Source organism: Mauremys mutica, chromosome 5 (assembly GCF_020497125.1).
Source record: "Mauremys mutica isolate MM-2020 ecotype Southern chromosome 5, ASM2049712v1, whole genome shotgun sequence".
Lineage (NCBI taxonomy): Eukaryota > Metazoa > Chordata > Testudines > Geoemydidae > Mauremys > Mauremys mutica.
The window spans coordinates 84232190-84253081 of NC_059076.1; the positions used below are offsets into that span (position 1 = coordinate 84232190).

Genomic DNA, 20892 nt, shown 5'->3' on the forward strand with positions numbered 1-20892 from the left:
ATTTTACCATTGACTTCAATGGGGCCAGGATTTCACTTATCTACTGTACAGGTCAATCCAGCCCCTATTTAAAGACAGTGGCATAACTCCCATTGACTTCAATAGTGTAGGATCAAGCTATAGTTTTTCTTTGTACTTTGTAATAGACCATAAAACAACCATTCTACAATTTGTGTTTTGGTTAAGCCCAGATTTTACATTTCTACCATAGCAGCCTGAAAAATAATGTAAATGTATATGGAATCATAGAATTATAGGATTGGAAAGGACCTCGAGAGATCATCTACTGTCCATCCCCCTGTGCTGAGGCTAGACCAGTGGTGGGCAACCTGCGGCCTTTCAGGGTAATCCACTGGTGGGCCACGAGACAGTTTGTTTACATTGACTGTCCGCAGGCACGGCTGCCCAGAGCTCCCAGTGGCCACGGTTTGCCATTCACAGCCAATTGGAGCTGCAGGAAGTGGCGCGGGCTGCAGGGATGTGCTGGAGGCCACTTCCCAGGAACAGCAAACTGCGGCTTCTGGGAGCTGCGGGAGGCCGTGCCTGCAGACGGTCAATGTAAACAAACTGTCTCGTGGCCCACCAGTGCATTACCCTGACAGGCTGCATGCAGCCCGCGGGCCGCAGGTTGCCCACCACGGGGCTAGACAGTCCCCAACATGTGTTTCTTGAATCTATTCCTCCACTGAGAGAGATTTTACAACATCCCTTGGTTACCTTTTCCAGTACTTATTTATCCTTATAGATAGTTTTTCCTCAAATCTAACTTAGATCTCCCTTGCTGAAGATTAATTCGATTACTTATTGTCCTGCCTTCAGGGGACGTGGAGAATAATTGATCACTGCCATCTTGATAGCAGCCCTTAACATATCTGAAGACTGTTACCAGGCCTGTTTTCTCGAGATTAAACATGACTAGTTTTTTAACCTTTCCTCACAGACCATATTATTTAAAACTTTTATAATTTTTGTTGCTCTCCTCTGGATTCTTTCCAATTTGTCCACTTCTGTCTAAAAGTGTGGTGCCCAAAAACTGGACACACAATTTCAACTGAAGCCTCACCAATGCCAAGTAGAGCAGAACAATTACTTCCTATGTTTTACATATGTCCTGTTAATACACCCCAGCCTGTTTTAAAACTGCATCACGTTGTTGGCTCATATTCAATTTGTGATCCACATTGCTATTTAATAAATTAGTGGCTCTCTCTTTTTATATTCAAACCCACCCTAATAATATACCATGATAATAGGATATCTACAGAAAAGCAAGCATTATAGTACTGTTTTCCAGAGATAAAGGGATGCTATTTTCTCTTGACTATTATGTATGCCGTTGTGCTGCAGAACGTATATATGCATGGTACAATTTTATATATATATATATTTACATAAAATATACATAAACATACACACATATATAACATATACAAACATGCATATTTCATATATACACACATAAACATGTATGTATATTTTATATGCGATACATATAAATATACATATACAAACATACTATTAAAACAACATCCTGTTTAGTTTAATTTCAATATCAGCTTAGTGTAATTTGTGCATGAACATTTAATAATTTGGGCCCTAGTTTGCTTATTAAATAAATGATATACAAGTAAAGAAAAATCTCACAGAAACAGCATACCTGTATTCATTTTGACACTGGAGGTTTTGTTATAAAAGTCTTCAGTTTTCCTGCAGAAAACAAAATGATCTATTAATTTGTCACAACGCAATGGTATGTGGTACAAAATGTCATCAGTATTTTTGGAGGGTGGGGGAAGAGGGAGACACTGGTGAATCAATGTCATATCAAGGCTAGCCCTATTTTAAACACAGGCTTTAATTAAATTGGCATCACTTGTGCCTGCCTCTAAAGTTAAAGTTGAGTCAACACTTCCATTATAACCTACCCTATTTTCAAAGGTTTAGTATCTCAGCTGTAAACATTTGCATTGGCATGATATTTGCAATTGATTTTTGGTCTCCAGATTATCAACTAAAAAGCAGCTCACTTGAAGAAATGTATAAAATAAAAAAGCTGTTTACCAGTTTTATTTGATGCTTTTCCATAGACGGATGGAGATATATATATATATATGTTTAAAAAAAAGTCTCTCTCTCTCTCTCTAGAGAGAGAGAGAGAGAGACTAGGAACACTTTTTTTTTTAAACAGCCAAAGTTATTAACTCTTTCCCCCCAGTATTAATGTGCTACAAGTGTAGCTTTATTCATAATTTAATATGGATATTTTTACTGACATTGTGATTTTCACCATTGGTTGCTGCAGTACTAACTTCCGACTTAGGACCTGTTTCTGCTCCCATGGAAATCAACGGTAAAATTCCCATTTACTTTAATAGATGCAAGATCAGGCCCTAACACAGGAAGGTTTCCAAATGCACCCGGCTGTGCAGAAATAATACGCACAGAAACAAATTATAAATACATTAATTCAGGAAGCAGGAACAGTTTGATTGCCTTGGGCTTGTGTATTCTAACTCTTTATGACATTTAAAAACAAACAACCAAGAGAACAAATATCAACAAATACAAACAAGCAAACAAACAAATATTAAACAAGGAAATAACAACCAAAGAGAAGAAAGGACATCCTAAATTAAATCCAGCATGTTGCCCTTAACACCTGATGCGGTGCCTGTGTTTATCACACTGATCTGAGATAAGGACAAACTTGAACTGAATTTCCCCAGTACAGACAGTTTGTCACAACTGTAATGTTAGTTATTTAATGGTTCAGGGGCTAGTCTCTCTCTTCAGTCTGGTCCATTCAGGATGCTACACAGGCACCTGAAAGTGAGAACAGGCATTCACACGGCACTTTTAAGACTATAAGAACGGACATACTGGGTCAGACCAAAGCTCGATCTAGTTCAGTATCCTGTCTTTCAACAGTGGCCAATGCCAGAAGGAATGAACAGAACAGGTAATCATCAAATGATCCATTCCCTCTCGCTCATTCCCAGCTTCTGGCAAACAGAGACTAGGGACACCATCCTTGCCCATCCTGGCTAATAGCCATTGATGGACCTGTCCTCCATGAATTTATCTATTTTTTGAACCCTGTTATAGTCTTGGCCTTCACAACATCATTTGGCAAAGAGTTCCACAGGTTGACTGTGCGTTGTGTGAAGAAATGCTTTCTTTTGTTTAAATCCGCTGCCTATTAATTTCATTTGGTGACCCCCTAGTGCTTGTGTTATGAGAAGGAGTAAACACTTTCTTATTTACTTTCTCCACATTCAGTCATATCCCCCATTAATCATCTCTTTTCCAAGCTTAAAAGTCCCAGTCTTATTAATCTCTCCTCATACGGAAGCCGTTCCATATCCCTAATCATTTTTGTTGTTCTTTTCTGAAACGTTTCCAATTCCAATTCTGTAGCCAGCATTGCAAAGTATTTATTTGCCAGATGTGCTAAACATTCGTATGCCTCTTCATGCTTCAGCCATCGTTCCAGACGTCATGCTTCCATACTGATGACACTCATTAAAAAAAAAAAGTGTTAATTAAATTTGTGACCGAGCTCCTTGGGGGAGAACTATATGTCTCCTGCTCTGTTTTACCTGCATTCTGCCATATATTTCATGTTATAGCAGTGTTGGATGATGACCCAGCACATGTTCATTTTAAGAATACTTTCACTGCAGATCTGACCAGGGCCGCCTCCAGGTACCAGCGCAGCAAGCAGGTGCTTGGGGCGGCCAAGGGGAAGGAGCGGCACGTCCGTCTCGGAGGGAAAGACCTGCTGCCGAAGAAGAAAGTGGCATGGTGGAGCTGCCGCTGAAGTGCTGCCGATCACGATCGTGGCTTTTTTTTTTTTTACCCCCCTGCCGCTTGGGGTGGCAAAAACCCTGGAGCCGGCTCTGGATATGACAAAACGCAAAGAAGGTACCAATGTGAGATTTCTAAAAATAGCTACAGCAGTCAACCCAAGTTTTAAGAATCTGAAATGCTGGCTACAACAGTGCCATGCGAACGCCTGTTCTCACTTTCAATCACATTGTAAACAAAAAGCAGGCAGCATTATCTCCTGCAAATGTAAAGAAACTTGTTTGTCTGAGCAATTGACTGAACAAGAAGTAGGACTGAGTAGACTTGTAGGCTCTAAAGTTTTACATTGGTTTGTTTTTGAGTGCAGTTATGTAACAAAAAAAATCTACATTTGTAAGTTGCATCTTCATGATAAAGAGACTGCACTACAGTACTTGTATGAGGTGAACTGCAAAATACTATTTCTTTTGTTTATCATTTTCCCAGGGAAAATATTTGTAATAAAAATAATAATATAAAGTGAGCATTGAATACTTTGTATTCTGTATTGTAATTGAAATTAATATATTTGAAAATGTAGAAAAACATCCAAAAATATTTAATACATGTCAATCGGTAGTCTATTGTTTAACAGTGCGATTAAAACTACGATTAATTACAATTAATTTTTTAAACCACAATGAATTTGAGTTAATCACGAGTTAACTGTGATTAATCAACAGCCCTAGTAATGGTCATTTATCACTACTTAAACACACTTTTTTTCTTTTGGGATGAAAAAGGTAGATCAGACAAAATATTCACAACTATTATATACAACAAACAAAAACCCTGTTCTCTATTAGTGTATCATTTGATGGATCAGTTACCTGCAAAAATGTGTTCTTGGTTTTAAGAACCCAAGTGAATTGTGTGAAAATAACTGATCGAATCAAATACTTTCTCATAAGCATTCAGCACTATTTCCACAAGATGGATGGATGCCACCCAGAAATGTAAGGGTCTGATGCTTTTTTCATGAGTTCAGATACATCTCTCTGATTTATCCCCTACCCTTCTCCCAGAAGTACAAAAATTAGCAAACAGACAATATGATTTTATGGCAGACAATTTATTTTCATCAAGTGAATTCCAGAATGCACCCCCTTTATAGTCATCATCACTATAATGGATTCTTTACCTCCTCTGATTCCACCAAAACCATCTTCGGTAAATGAAGCAACAGCCACTTACTACTGGTTGCAGATGGCTAAGCAGCAGTGTACATACATGTATGTGATCTGGCAAGCAAGTGATTTATTTTGTTTTTGTTAGGTAGTCAGCAACATCCAGATGTTTGAAGGGTGGGTGGCGAGGGAAGGGGCTTTCCAGATTTGTGAGAGGAAGGGGGAGTCAGATCTGCATTAATCTTATTTGACAGATTCACCGCTTGAGCTCCTACCAAGGACTGTAGCCTGGTGGATAAAGTATCTCCAGAACTGGGGGGAGAGAGCAAATTAATCACTGAATTTACACCCTAGGAATAGGGTAGTCAAAATCAGTTCAAATACTGTGGAAGCTGTTCTACTGCACTTTCTCTCAACATACTTGAGTCACTACCAGGTGCTCAGTACCCATTTTGCAAATGAGGAGGCAATTGTTTTAGTGGGGATTAAAGAGTCAGGTAATTCTCCTGGCCTTTTCTCTTCAATAGCTATATTATGGTTTGCCACTTTATATATTTAATGGAGGAGAAAGAAAAAGTGGGAAATGTGAGCACTTTCTAAAAATCACTTTTTTTTTTTTAATATCAGAGACAAGATAAATAAGATATTTTTTAATTGGACCAACTTTTGTTGGTGAGAGAGACAAACTTTCAAGCTTACATAGAGCGCCTCTTCAGGTCTGGGAAATTACCTGAAGAAGAGCTCTCTGTAGGTCAAAAGCTTGTCTTTCTCGCCAATAGAAATTGGTCCAATAAAAGGTATTACCTCACCCACCTTGTCTCTCTAATTATCCTGGGACCAACATAGTTACAACACCACAGCATACAATAATGTTTTTAATCAGGCAGCTGCAGTGCACTAAAACCAGTTATTTTGCTGGACTGTATAGCAGTGATGGACTTAACACTAGCAATAGCATCAGAACGTATAAGTAGTGCCAATTGGTGCTTCCATTTCAGGTTTTGCTGGTACCCAGAACTTGCGGAGTCAAAAGTCATGGGAAAGGGTGATGGCTGTTAATTTTATTTTCTTCTTTTAGGTTTTTCCATAATCCTCAAAAGATTTGTTTCAGACCCATAGCCAATGGCAGAGGGATGGGGGAGATGAGACCGCAGCGACAGGTGGCACAGAAAGTAGCATGACAAATTGCAAATGATAAGACCATGTCAGTGGCAACTCACATATGAAGCTGTGAAGACAAGAAATCCCTGCCCTGCCCCAGTTCTCAGAAAATAGGGTGTACAAAGCTATGGTTTATATGAAAATGCATTTGATAGTGAGCTCACAGGCATATCACCGTCATCCAAACCAAGGCAAGAAAAAACATTTCTATGGATTTTGTTTATGCATGTGTATAAGTTAACAAAAAATACTGAAAATGATAAAAATATGAATGTCATAAGAAAAGGTACAAAGAGGTTTTGTTTCTTCATTTGGAATTAGTTAATGTACAGTGTAGTTACACTGCAGCGATGGGACACTGAGAGGGCCTGTGTTAGGCCCCAATGAAGTAAAGCATTTATTTAAGCACATGCTGAAGTATATCCATGGGCCTACTTAGGTGCTTAAAGTTCAGCATCTGCTTCACTGCTTTGCTGGCCTATGGCCATATTGTCCAGTCCTGCAAAGAACTGAGCACTTCAACGCCCATTAAAGTCATTTGGGCTAAGTGGAACCAAGTAGCCAAAGTATCACAAGAAAATGATCTAATAGGTTTCTGTTATTTTAGCTTTCAAATTCTGACTGTGGGGCCAGTCCTCACAGCTGTCAATTTTTGCACAGCTTCATATGTGATTTTTATGCAAAGTATTTTGAAATATACTAATAATGTAATGAAATAACTGAACCACAAGCAAATAATTTGTATATTACCATAAACTTAAATTTAAGGTCAATAAACTCTGTCCCAGGAAGTGGTGGGAGAAGAAGCTGCACTAAGTTGGCAACTGTGGCAGATGCCTGGGTATGGAAAGGTGTATGGTGAGTAGTTGCGTCCCGAGTGGGGAAAATTGGGGCAGCTGGGTTTGTCGGGGTATCTGGGCAGATGATGCAAGCAACTAGAAATATTGGGGGTGAGGGGGAGTTGTTGATATATCTGGGGGTTAGTAAAGGGAAATTGTGTTTGTGTAGATGCCTGGAGGTAAAATAGGAGCAAGATCAGTGACTGGGGTTAAAAGTTGGGGTAAGGGGAAGCTGAGTTTTGTGGGTATGTCCAGGAGGTACAGGATGGCGGTGGCTGAGGGTATCAGTGGTTGTGGAGGGTGTCTGAGTGTAGCTGGATAGCTTAGTAGAGAAGCTTGAGACAGCTAGGTTTCTGGGGAGTATCCATGGGGACAATGGGAATGGGGGAAGGGATTTCTGGGATCTGAGTGGGGAAGAAGGGGTAACTTATGCGGAGCTGGGTGGATGGCTGCAAGAAGATGAGGGATATCTAAATTATATTTGTATTATTTTTACTAAATTACAAGACAAATGAGAATAAAAACCTGAGATGGCCTAGTTGTTAAAGACAATACTAATAATAATGACCTGTTTTTTTCCTATGACACTATCAAAATGCAAGACTTGAATAGCATGTATATGTTATTTTTTTTCCTTTCCCCTCACAGCAAAATGACTGACCAAGGATTATTATTTTATCCATGACAATTGGTTAATAACATAGTAATTGTATCCTGACTGGTTCGTAACTTAGATTGGTTAATATTCACACACTGTGTGATTTAACTATCATTTAATTTAATAATTGGAGATATACCAATCTCCTAGAACTGGAAGGGACCTTGAAAGGTCATTGAGTCCAGCCCCCTGCCTTCACTAGCAGGACCAATTTTTGCCCCGGATCCCTAAGTGGCCCCCTCAAGGATTGAACTCACAACCCTGGGTTTAGCAGGCCAATGCTCAAACCACTGAGCTATCCCTCCCCCCCATGTGCTGCAAAGAGCCCCAGGAGATGCATTAAAGAGCCACTTGTGGCTCGAGAGCCTCAGTCTGAGTATCACTGCTCTAAAGAATTGTAGATGGGAGGTTTTCATCCAATACCATCAGCTTAACGTGCTCTACTTCATGGAGGAAAGACAGCACATCATTCTGTAGATACACTATCAGGCACAATGAAAGTGGTTTCTGAAATGTGCAAATGTCTTTGAGGAAGGAAGCCTTCCCTTCCTTACATATATTCTGTCTCTGCAGTAGGTGGAATGAGTATGTCTAAACTACAATTTCTAGCTGAATGTAGAAGTTAGTGGTTGGCAAAACACACAAAGTGTCCCTCTAAGGAAGAGGAACAAAAAGCAGGGAAGCAGAGCTAAACTGTAGTATATTCTGGAAAAGGAACTTAATAAAGTGTAATCCCTTTCTTCCTCCCCCCAGTCATATGCTCTTTAAAGGAAGAAGCACTGCAAGGCTAGATTTCCTTCTCCCATTAGCAAGATCTTCAGCAAGACCAATAAGACCCAACTCTTCCCCAACCCAGCAGAGCAGATCTTCTGGAGGAGGAAGTTGATCACTATCTGAATCTAGGGGAGTGGGTATGTGAAGCAGGGTTTGGTCCTTGTTGGTGGATTAGCTATTCACATATCAGGAATCATTTCATTCAGCTCTCTCAGTAAGCAACGTGTAGCCCCAACCAGAGATTCCACACAGGACACCCCTCATCCTAACCATCTTCTCGCTGGCACCCTTACCTCCTCCTTTTGGTGATTCTTCCCAAAAGCAGGGACCAGGAGGTGGAGCTAAAATGTGACTATCCAAGTGGGATGAGTGTAGAAGGGAATTAGGAATTCAGGGCCGGATCCTCAGCCCCTGCTCCAACTGCTTAGTGCTGCTCAAAGCAGCTGGAAGGCTATATTAACTGGCTATTCCAATATGAAGGAATCCCTGGCTGTCAGTGTTGGCATAGCTGAGTCTTACATCATCCTCTCCCAACCCCTGATGAAGTGGATGTGTTATGGGCTAACTGGGAGAAAGTCCCCCCTTGCCCTTGGGGCCATAGCCAACTAACATTCAGGACTAGCGAGCCAAGGATCCAGCTAGCACAGAACTGATCTCAAGGTTGGGGTCCTCCTTTGTACCCCATCTCCAGCTGTGCCCACTTTTGGGACACAATGAGAATCTGGGCCTCAATCTCTGCAATGAATGGCCTAGTGCTGTTGGAGTCACACAGTACAGTAGGCAGGAGATATAGGGCGACACGCTGATAACTGTGTAATATGGGACCCCTAGACAAGCAGGACTATATTTTACCACATAATCACATAGGTGTTAGGCAGTGACTGTGTAGAAGCTTCTCATGAACACATTTACTGTTGAAAGTCACTCTTTTCCCCTTGACTACTTAAATACCATCTATGGGGGATTCTGTACTTTGAGATTCAGTGAAAATGAATTGACTATCCTTTTGGTATCACCCTGAATTGAGTTTTTAAAGGACCTCTAGGTAAGTTGGCTTATTTCAATTACAGTATACAGTATCACTTGCTAAACAACCAACAACCACAAATGCCTCAAGCCATTGCATGGTGCTGATATCAGAGGTTTGTCTTCTCACCTCTATCACTTTATTTATTTGCACTTAAAAGAAAAGTTTAACAAGGCATTTGACTAGCTGTGCACTCAAAAAACAATTTGATCTTGACCTTTGTACTTAAATTCAAAATCTGCAGTTACTGTCTCCCTTATTTCCCCCCCTCAAGATGTATCTCAAACACTTTAAGTAACATGGGGAATTTCAGGATGTATTTCTGAAAATAAACCATACACAAGCATGAGGGAGAAAATTTCAAAACAGCTATACAAACTAACAGGGTTATGTGCAATTTACTGACTATTTTTATAGATGCAGAAGGAAACAGTGACATGAATAAAATATTTTTTACATTCAGAGTCTGCCTACAGCTTTCCCAGTAAAGGAAATTTTATTTAGAAATTCAGTCAGGAGTTTTATGGTGTTAGTGCTTTTCATTATTTTTTATTGTTTGAAAAATAAATAAAGGAAACAAAGAAGATCTCCTTACTTTATTGGCCTGAAATATTGTTCTATATTTCCTTGCCCTTTTCTATTTTGTCATGCTCCCATTATGTTTTTAATTACACAAAATTCATACATTCCCAGCCCTTTAAAAATACTGCATATGTGGTTTAACAGGAACTCACTGTTGGTCAATGGAATTCACTCTGCAGGGCAGGAAATCAGCTATAAGACTGGATGGGTAGGAAGGGGGGGGTGTTTAAACGGCCTTAAATGTAGGCACCTATCTCTTTTACAAATGAATAGAATAATATTAGCAGAGGGAAGGATCAGCATTGTCACTGACAAGAAACAACCAGTCTTTTTGAACCCTTTTCTGGAATGCCAAAGAAATTATCAAAGGGAGGTGATTTCTCTTCAAGTTTTAATTAATTAAATATACTAAACATCTAGGGCCTTCTCAACTGGTGTAAATCACCACATCTCTGTGGACTTCAATGGCACCATGCCAATTTGTACCCGCTGAGAATCTGGCCCATAATTTAATGTAATTTCACTAGGATTTAATAAAAAGCAATGAGAAACAAAACAGTCCAGCATATTTAGGTGGCATGGGTCCACAAGCTCCTGGGTCCAAGCTATTTCTATGTCCCTCAAGAACACAGGCTTAGTATCAGAATAAATCCACCATGAGAATGCAAAAGAATCTTCAAGAGTCTTATATTGTACCAATGTGTAAGTAAACACCTCACAAAAAGTGTAGGGCTGAAAGTGTTTTGTATGTTGGAGAACTATGTTTAAAATTAACAGGTAAAATTTACAAGGTGTTTCAGTGACTTAGGAGCCTAAACCCCATTGACTCATTACTTTTTGAAAATGAGAGTCAGGCGCTTTTGAAAATTTCACTTAACATGTTTATTCCCAAAAGTCTAAATAAAAGAAAGACATCATACAACCAATTATTGGGCAAAAATCAATGTAGCTACACCAGGGTTAAAATTCACTACACAGGGGATAATAAAACTGGTTCATTGGCTCATAGTAATGAGCACAAATAGTAGGAACATAACCGCTGCTTATTTGCATCAGTTGTATACTGGTATTTTGCCAACTACCGGCCATTTCCAATTCTCATGTATTATCAATAGGCGTTACTGGTAGTTTCAACATTCATGTATCTCAGTGTACATTGGATTGGGGCTCCCTCCTGCAGAGTATGGAACTGATAAAACATGTGAAGATAAAACACCCATAAATAAGCATTTCTAGTTATAACAACTCCTCTCTACAGACATCTTTTCGTCTCACTATTCACACCACTCCTATGAGGACTGATGGGAATGATGTGCTTTCACCAAGACGTCATTAAAAGGTATTACTTTCTCTGTCCCTCTTTGCCGTTACTATACAAAATACACATGTCCCTAAGTCACTTTGGGTAGCACTAGCTCCATTCTATAGAGTTAGACCAATATATGTAGGGTCAAGCACAATTGCACAATGAAAACTCAGCTGGCATACCATGGTCACTAAGAAGGTGACAGGTTTTTACTAACTAGTCCATAAAAACAAAAATTATGTATGTAAGATTGTTATTGTATTCCACAACAGTCAAATGTGTACAGTGAATTTATTCAAAATTTAGCACAAATCAGCTAAGATTGACTTAGTAGACATTCATTAGAATATTTGTATATTCTCTGCCTCCCACCCTTTGATCTTTCTTTCCTTTTTTATATAGTCTAATGTCCATTAGCAAAATAGATTAGCTATATGGAATTGTGCTTTAATACAAACAAACATGATCTATCAGGGGTTCCTTTCAGAACAATAAATCCTGTGCGCTTAAGTTAATGCTTAGCCCATGATACCAGAATGAATCAGATTGTGTACTCGGATGTCTAAATGTAACTCAGATATCACAACTTCTGTCTTCCTTTTGTCAAGCTCAATTAAAAACACTAAAAACATTTTTAAATATTTATTTGTATTGTATTGTCATCAGTAGCTCTTAGCTTGTGTTGTGCCAGCTTTAGAGAATCATAAGTGGCATTTAGCACAAGTACTGTACCACTCAAGATACTTGAATTTACCTAAAGTGTTGACAGAAAGATGATGGAGAGTTTAGCAACTGTAACATAATGCTCTCTCAAGACATGGATGAACCTCTGATACACAATACACAAAAATAAAACTTATGTTTCATGTAATATTAGTTTTGCAACTTATTCTAAAAGTGTTTACTACATCTTCTGGAAACACTCAGCAATGCTATGTAATCTCCAAATTTCACTTTAATACTAATGGTCTATTTGACCCCATTTGCTCTTTTGTTCCACATAAGGCCACTCAAAATGACCAGGCTTCTACTGTTTACACAACTGGTATGCACTCAGCTGTCTACTGGTTTCATACCAAATATAGTCCTACATGCCTCACGCCTATTTAAAGCAAAAGAGCTACTATTCTTCCCCAGTATAAATAGCCAAAGAAAACATGACTCAGAAAATTATACTTGGCACAGTGGTTAAACTCACATGATAAACAGTTACTACTAACTACTTATACTTGCTGCATGAACCTCAAAACTTTTTGAGCTTTGGTTTGATTTTAAGTCTTAATGCTTTTAAGGTCTCCCTTTCTCCTATTCTTTAGTCTGCTCATCTCCTACTTTTTAATCTCCAACAGTCTCTTTTAGGTTCCCTCCTATTTAACATCTTTAATGATCTGGAATAAGAGGTAAATGCCATGCAGATGACATTAAACTGAATAGTATTTTTAAAACCAGTGAGGCCAGAGAAGTAATAAGGAGGGACCTGCCAAGACTGGAAATCTGGGAAATAAACAACAAAGTGCAGTGCAGCTTAGAAAAATGCAGGGTAATCACCTGAGAACAATCTAAAACTCAGATACTGAATGAGAATGAGGCACCTGAACAGCACAATTCTGAAAGAGAGCAAGGGATGACAGAGAACTGAGAAATAGATATGAATCTTCAAAAGCAATGTTGCAGCAAAAATATTTGGGGCTGCATATAAACGTCATGGAGCAGGAGGATGATAGCCTCTTTCTGTGTAGCTCTGGTTTCAACTGCACCTGGATCACTTCAGAGCAGGGACTGTATTACTATGTGTACACAACAAAATGGGGCCTCAATCTTGGTTGGGGCTTCTAAGCACTCCTGTAATAAATGATAAGAGGTAGATGCACACTGTGCCTCAACAGGCTGCTGGTGTGCTGAGACCACTGCCTATCCTACTTACTAATATTGTCTCACGGTCTCCTTGTATTCCCTCATTGGTCTGTCCCTATCTGTTGTCTTTTATCTTATAGAAGGGGACTGTCATTTGTTCTGTGTTGTACAGCACCCAGCACAATGGGGTCCTGGTCCATAATTAGGGCTACTGTGCATTACAATGATAACAGTACTAAATAATATTCTAAGAAACAATGGAACTCTGGAAATTTCAAAAAAATAGCCAACCCCACAGAGATTGCCTGGACAAATAAGATTTGTTTCAATCAATGTATAAAGTCTGGTTGGGGAAAGGAGAAAGGGTTAGATAAATGATAAAAGGAAAACTATAAGATATGGGACAGAATGAGGGAAAGGACATCATATTCAAATATGAGAGAAAGATGATAAATTTCCACCAAGGAGCTCATTACAGCCTTAATGGTATTTGCTTGCCCTTTCAGCCACAAAGAAAGAAAGAAATCTACCAGCTGGCAAGAGAAGGGAGCAAAAGATCACAGGAAATGTATTATTGCGAGTTATAGACATATGAAGCGCTGAGAAAGGCCTCACGGTTACTCCCTAATGCAGGGAGGAGATAGTGGTACAATATCCCTCAGATCCTAGACAAAGTTCAGGGAGAGGCCTAATATGATTGACATGTGTTATGACACCCTCCCCTCACTGATGTATGCCAGTCCTAGCCCACAGAAATGAAAGGGTAAACTTATAAACAATCATTATTGTTAAGTACTAATTACTGCTTTTTTGCTTTAAATCTCTAGGAATGTACCTGTTGGTCAACCGAGAGAGCTGATACCTCATTCCCCTTGACCCCAAAATTAGGATTTAACCTATATACTTTAATAGACATAGTTTTGGGGTAATTACCTGTGTGTCAGCAATATGATAATTTTAGACAATTGGCTTATTGTGCTTATCTTGTTTTGCTGCTAGAATCTATCCAAGGGGTTAGAAAAACCCATCCCCATCAATTCTCTCTGCCCAATGAGCACCATATATAATCTATAGTAATGAACTGTTTTGCAGCGTCTCTGAGCCTGATAAGCAAAGTGACATTCCGCCAGCACTGTGCGTAATAAACTCCCGTGCTTGACTTTACACGGTGTGGATTATTGTTCCTTCAAACTAAAGAAGAGCTCCTCTCTCCATTACTTAGACTACACTGTCTCCAATATAGATCAGTCTCTTATCCATGTAACTGCTCAGGATCTCCCACACTTTTACCTTACACTTTCTATTCAAAAGTAATGCTTACTAAAGCATGTAAATGAATGTGAGCCAGCATGATAAATCATCACATTTATTCTTACTGATCAGAGGAATTTATACTCTTATTTCTGATTTCTCCACCTGTGAGAAACCATAATATATTTGTACAGATGGGGATAAATGTTTTATCATCTTATTTCATTCTCTCTCTCCATCTTTTATATAAAAACACTTGAATACTCTGTTCATTCATCTGACTTGCTGATTATTTCATTTTGGAGGACAGAATGGCATGCATGCCTCACTGAGTTAAAATACTAGAATGCATACCATCAGTCTTTTCTTTGTTAACAGCTCTTAATGTTCTTAAAAGGTGGGAAGAGAATCTGTTTACCGCATCGGCTCAGCATTCCAGACAGCCAAGATCAGAAAGAAGTTCATCCTTTACTCTGTCAATACATTATCTCCTTCCCTGATTCTGAATGTGTAATGACAATAGGTTGAATAGTAAATTACACTGAGCAGTCATATCATATTTATAACCACAGGACCATTTCAATGGAATTCCTCTTGTCCAGATCTAGGAGCCCTGTTAAAGTGCACCGATCTTTCACATTTTGTAAACCAACTGTTCTTGTCTGTAAGGACTACTCGGTGCTTGAATCAGGAATTTTTCAACTTGAGCCATCTTTGGCTGAAGGTTAATTGGTTTTGGAGTTTAGTCATTGGAATAAAAATTTTTTTAGCACCTTCTCAGGTGAAAAAGATACTGTATATTTAGTCTCAGTCCCCTTTGCTGTCCTCCCAACTCCCAGTCCCAGGCTTCTCCACCCCTATTGCTAGTTTCAGTTTCCCTTTTCCTCTCCCACCACTCTCCATATCCTCAGGCTTCTTGTCCCAATCTACTTCCTCACTTCAGGTTCAGCTCTTGGTCCCTCTGCATTCAAATCAGGTAGCTTCCTCCTCCATGCTGCCTGGGTGCCAGCACAAGGTGCACTGAAACAGGCTGCCAGTTTTTCAGTTCTGGCTCTGGCCTCAGCACAGCCGACAACAGCAACTGCAAGGAAAGTCTAGATGAGTCCCCTGAAGCCCTGGGCTTGAGCATGCTCAGCACGGATGGAGCATTCAGAGAATTTTAGACGCCAAACTCTAGCATGTGATTTTCCAGATGCTCATAACTTGACCAAAATTTTGGCAGATTTTCACAGGGACTGGAAAAAACACACCCCTGATACAGAGGCTGTGCCCCTGCCAAATTTCAAGCACCAGCTCAAAGTGTGCGCGTGAGCAGGGCACTAGAGCTTCTCAAAGAAAGGGTCACCAGAATCTTTTAACATGGACAAAAAAAGCTTATTTTTTCTTTACTTTTATTCTTGGAAATGGCAAAGATTTTCCAAAAATATTCAGCATGAGACAGATACATGGAAAATTTCAGTCAAAACTTAACATTTGTCAAAATTATAAGCAACTGAAAACAGTCTTACAATGGGAAATCCTGGGCAGCTTCAATAATAGATGGTGCTCACAGCCCCACCCTTAATAAATGAAATAATCTCTCTACATTTTAATTGACTATGTAATAAAATGTCTTACTAAATTTTAAAACCTTTATGAAAGCATTGTCTCTGTTTGTAAAGTGGCACTGTATTATGGTACTTGCTTGTTTTGCATTCAGAACGATATCTAGAAAATCACTAAGGCCATGGTCTAAAGTGCCCTGAAGTCACTGGGAAAATTCCATTTACTTTAATGGGTTCTGAATCAGCCCCAAATGAAATGAAATTTCAAGGATGTCAGAGTTGTCTAAATGTACTTCCAGTTCTTTTCTTCTTCTAATACACACATAAGTGCCATTTAAGGCCATACTGTTTTGAATGTAAGCATCATTGAACTAATTCATGTGGCGCTTAAGCATTAGTTGGAATCGGTTGCAAGAAAATGCGTAGATCAGTTGCATCTATATTTTCAACACAAGCTGTTCACCCATATCAAGTGCAAGATGCTTACTGAAAGAGGGGGTAACATAAGGGAATATTACAAAATGTTTGTTTATTGGTTACCCCCTTGTTTATATAACAGAGGGCATATTTTTAATCATTAATCTGGTCAAGATGTTTTTATGAGATTTTTACAACATGTAGTTTTATTTTTAATTTGGCTGCAGTGTCATCCCCATAGCAGATGTTCTCAGTTCTCACATACCTAATTATAATTTTATAACTATACTGTCACCTATACTACTGTGCATTGTAATGTGTCATTTAAAATCCACTGGTACTTACACATTAATTTCCACTATGTTTTAGACCACATCTCTATTTTCAGCTGTATACAACTCATATATATGCAGAAGAGACAGGAAACCAAACAGAATCTTGATACTGTAACCATGAAGATATTGTTAAAACACGTTTAAACCTATGTTCACAAATAGGAATTAAAACTAAACTGAGATAAATGCTTTTGAGATAGAAGTGCTATGACAGAACATAGCAAAATGACATACTATTTGGAAGATACAATATCTGATTAGACTGATTTGTAACATGGCCCCACAGTTCTCCCATTTTATGAAACAAGGCTTTGATGCTGCAAAGCCTTGTGCACATGATTAACTTTATACATGTGAGAACTTCCACTAAACACAAGCTTTTTGTTTAAATCTTTGTGGGATCCAGTACCAAGATTCCACCCAGCAAGTATTTATTGCCACCTCTCAGGCAACAGAATTAAAGAAGAGTATCAATCGCAGGATGTATCCAAGCATATAGCTAGGCCCCACGATATTTCTTCCAGTCTGCTTTGACTGGGCTCATTCCAGCCCTTTATTCTGAAGTCATTGTGTGGAACATCCCTGGTCCTTGATGTAACACAAGGCTTGGGACATGCCATAGCTAAGGGACAAGTTTATTTATCCCCTGTACAAGGGATTGGTGAAGGGCTGAGGAAAAAAAAAATGTCAGCTCTTTTCCCATGGAAGTTCTCAGCTCATAATTTAACAGTAACAGTGCTCAAAGATCTTTGATTTTCCGAGTCTCTAAAAATAAGTTAGAAAAATTTATTTTGGCAATATATAAAATGATGCATTTCTTTAATTTTGTCATGACAGTAATTTATGGTGAGAGTCCTACAGAAAATACAAATTATACTTGAAAAACTGGGACCATTCAAAACCTCTTGTAGACAACCAGTGCAACAATATTCTTTTTGCTTTTAACTAATCCAGACATTCTTCCTTTAGGTTATAACATACTTATTTCATCCAGTTATGATGAAATAGAAAAGTGACCCAATGAATACATGGATGAAGTTTACCGTCTATGATTCTATTATATTTTAAACCTTTAAAATAGATCAATTTATTGTATTAATCGTTTATTCTATTCATCTCTTTGTATTGACATTCTTTTGAGAGGACTTTTTTTGAGATTTGGAGGATGTATTTATTGGGCCAGTTTTCTACTATGTGTAAGTGGGGGAACTGGAAGTTTATTGTTTTAACAGATTTTTTTTATCAAGACAGAACTATGTATAATGTTCTGTTTAAAAAGTTTCAGTGTATATTTGCAAATATTCTGGTTTGGTGAAATAAAAATATATTCCGTCTGTTTCTTTAAGCAATTTTGTTTCAGACGTCTCTATTCTATCATGTGAGCACAAATTATACTCCTGCAATCTGCAAATTCAAATGGCCTAAACATATTGTGGCTGTCTGCTGTCTGGTTTAGATTGATTAGTCCTACTGCAGTAACAGACTGCGGTGATAGAAAAGGGTTCCAATGGGATAAGAAATCAGGTAAGAAAGATAATTTGATGCATTCAAACTGTATAACAGATGCAATTTTGAATTAAGATATGAGAAAGCACTAGTCAGCAAAACAAAACAGTGGGATAGCAAAAGGATTTTAAAACACCCATGCCAGTTCACTCTAATTAGATTTAGCTCTAAGGCATCGATGACTAGGAAGGATTAAAAAATAATATTTTAGAAAATTTATCTAAAACTTGTCTTTTTTGGTAAATTCTCTCAAGGGTTTTTGGCACTAGATGTTATCATATAACTTAGAGATTATTTTTATAATATGCTTTTTGTGTCATGGTTATCATTTTGGTATCTGAGCACCCTACATATGTTAAAGACTTTACCTTCAAGCAAGCTGTTATGTAGGAAAGTATTAAACCCAATTTTACAAATGGAAACTGGGAAACAGCAAGATTAAGCTGAAAATTTTCAATCCTGGATTCCTAAAGTTAGGCATCTAAATTCATATTTAAGGACCAAAATAAACCACCTCATTTTCAGAAGTGCTGGGCAAACACAGCTCTCACTGAAGTCAGAAAGGCACAAGGAGGCAATCGGAGCTGCCATCTACTCAACATTTCTGAAAAATCAGGGCTAAACAGGTGCACTCAAATTAGAAATGTTTGGCTTAAGTGACTGGCCCAAAGTCTCAAAGAAAGGCTTTGGGATAGTAAGAACCAGAACCCAGAACTTGAGTCACATTCTAGCGACGTAGACACAAAATTATCCTTTGTGCTAACTACAAAGCTTGATACTGAATTCAAACATTTCCAAAGTTGGGAAATGACTGAAGCTGGGGTTTGGTTCAGCCCATTATAGAGACAAAACCAGCTGTGAGGTTTGTTTTCAAATCCAACCTCTATCAAGATTTGGGATATTCAAATTTTGTGCATAAGCACATATGTTTAAATATAATGGGCCAGATCCTCACCCCTATATGACCCCTATGCACTGCCATAGCAAGGCAGAGTGTCAGTAAATGTGTCATAACCAAACAGCTGAAGATTCTTCCATTATTGGGGCATCTGAGGAGTTACAGAACCAGAATAGGTGGCTCTACGCCACCTACTCCCAACCTAGGGATAGGGGTCATATTGAAGTTTTGGTAGGGAACGAGCACTGCTATGCTCTGGCAATGTCCGGCTGGCATAATACCCTATTGGGGCCATTACTAGTAGGCCTAAATTAGAGCACACTTAAGGCTGAACCAGTCTGTGGCAGTCCCGGTGACCAAGAAGAACAAAGAAGACAAACTACTTAACCAAGCCAAAGGGTGGGATGCAAGATCTTTAAAATTGCAGAAAAATCCGACAGTGTTGTAGATGCAAACACATTTTCAAAAACATAGTAGTAACCTTAGGGGGTGATCCTGCAGACACTTCAGCGTGTGTTTAGCCCTGTGCCTGAGTATGCACAGGATCTGAACTGTATATTTCTTCGGAACTACAGTTTCGAAGTTTCCACAACCAGTGTTAAATATGAAATTTAAAATATATGATTAATAATAGCGATGAAATTAGCTCTTACAAGAATGTGAAATGATAAACACATGGCATTTTCAATGAGAATACTGAAGTCAAATGAGGCCTTTTTAATAAAGTTCTAGACTGCCTTTGTTCTTGCAATTTTATTTTAATCAGTTTAAATATCTGACTAACAGCTATGTAAGAAGTATTTGGAATTTTGTTATTTGAATTGATTATGCATTTTTGCTGAAACGACGTGGATGAATAAGGACCTCAAAAGGATATTATAAGTAAGCAGAAAACACAAGGAATGGAAGACGGGACTGATCAGCAAAGAAAGCTGCATATTGGAGGTCAGAAAGTGTAAGGATAAAGTGCGACTTGCCAAGAGTCAAGGTGAGTTAGACCTTGCAAAGGAAATTAAAACAAACAGTTCAAGGTTTTTAGCCATATTTATAAAAAGAGACCAAGAAAAGAAGTGGGACCACTATGCAATGAGAATGGAATAAAGAGTAAGGATAATTTAAATATGGCCAAAAAATTTAAACATATACTTTGTTTCTGTCTCTAATGAGGATCATAATGTAGAACATAGGAGCAAAGACAAGATTGCTAATGGAAATGAGTGCACAGAAATGGAAATTACTCACATCCCAGGTGGAAGAAATGCTCAAAGAACGTAATATGCTCAAGTCATGGGATCTGGATAACCTCTATCCCCCCCACCCCCCCCAAAAACAAAAAAACAACCTAGCACATGAAACTGAAAGTCCACTAGTTGCAAGGATTTTTAATCAATCAATCAAATCAGGGGTAGTACAATATGACTGGAGAATAGCAAACATAGTACCCCTATTTAAAAAAGGGGAAAAAGTGATCTGGGCAACTACAGACCTGTTAGCCTGACCACACTTGATATTATGCATGGGTTTAGAACAAATTTTGAAGGAAAAAATAATTGAAGACATGGAAGTAAATGGAAAATGGGATAAAATAAAGCATGAGTTTACCGAAGGTAGATAGACTAACCTGATATCTTTCTTTGATAAGATGATTTCTTAAGGGAAATGTGGTAGATCTAATCTATCTGAACTTCAGCAAAGGATTTCACACGGTACCAGAAGGGAAATTATTAGTTAAGACAGAGAAAATGGGGATAGGTACAAGAATTGTAA

General features: G+C 38.5%; 1 protein-coding gene across 2 annotated transcripts in view; it reads right to left on the reverse strand.

Annotated features, from left to right (window-relative positions):
* Window positions 1–20892, reverse strand: part of SORBS2 (sorbin and SH3 domain containing 2) — a 204882-nt gene that overhangs the window by 139849 nt on the left and 44141 nt on the right. For both annotated transcript variants that reach the window (XM_045017975.1, XM_045017973.1), the window contains exon 2: window positions 1658–1707. In XM_045017975.1, coding sequence (XP_044873910.1) covers window positions 1658–1707 — 50 coding nt within the window. The remainder of the gene's footprint in view (window positions 1–1657; window positions 1708–20892) is intronic.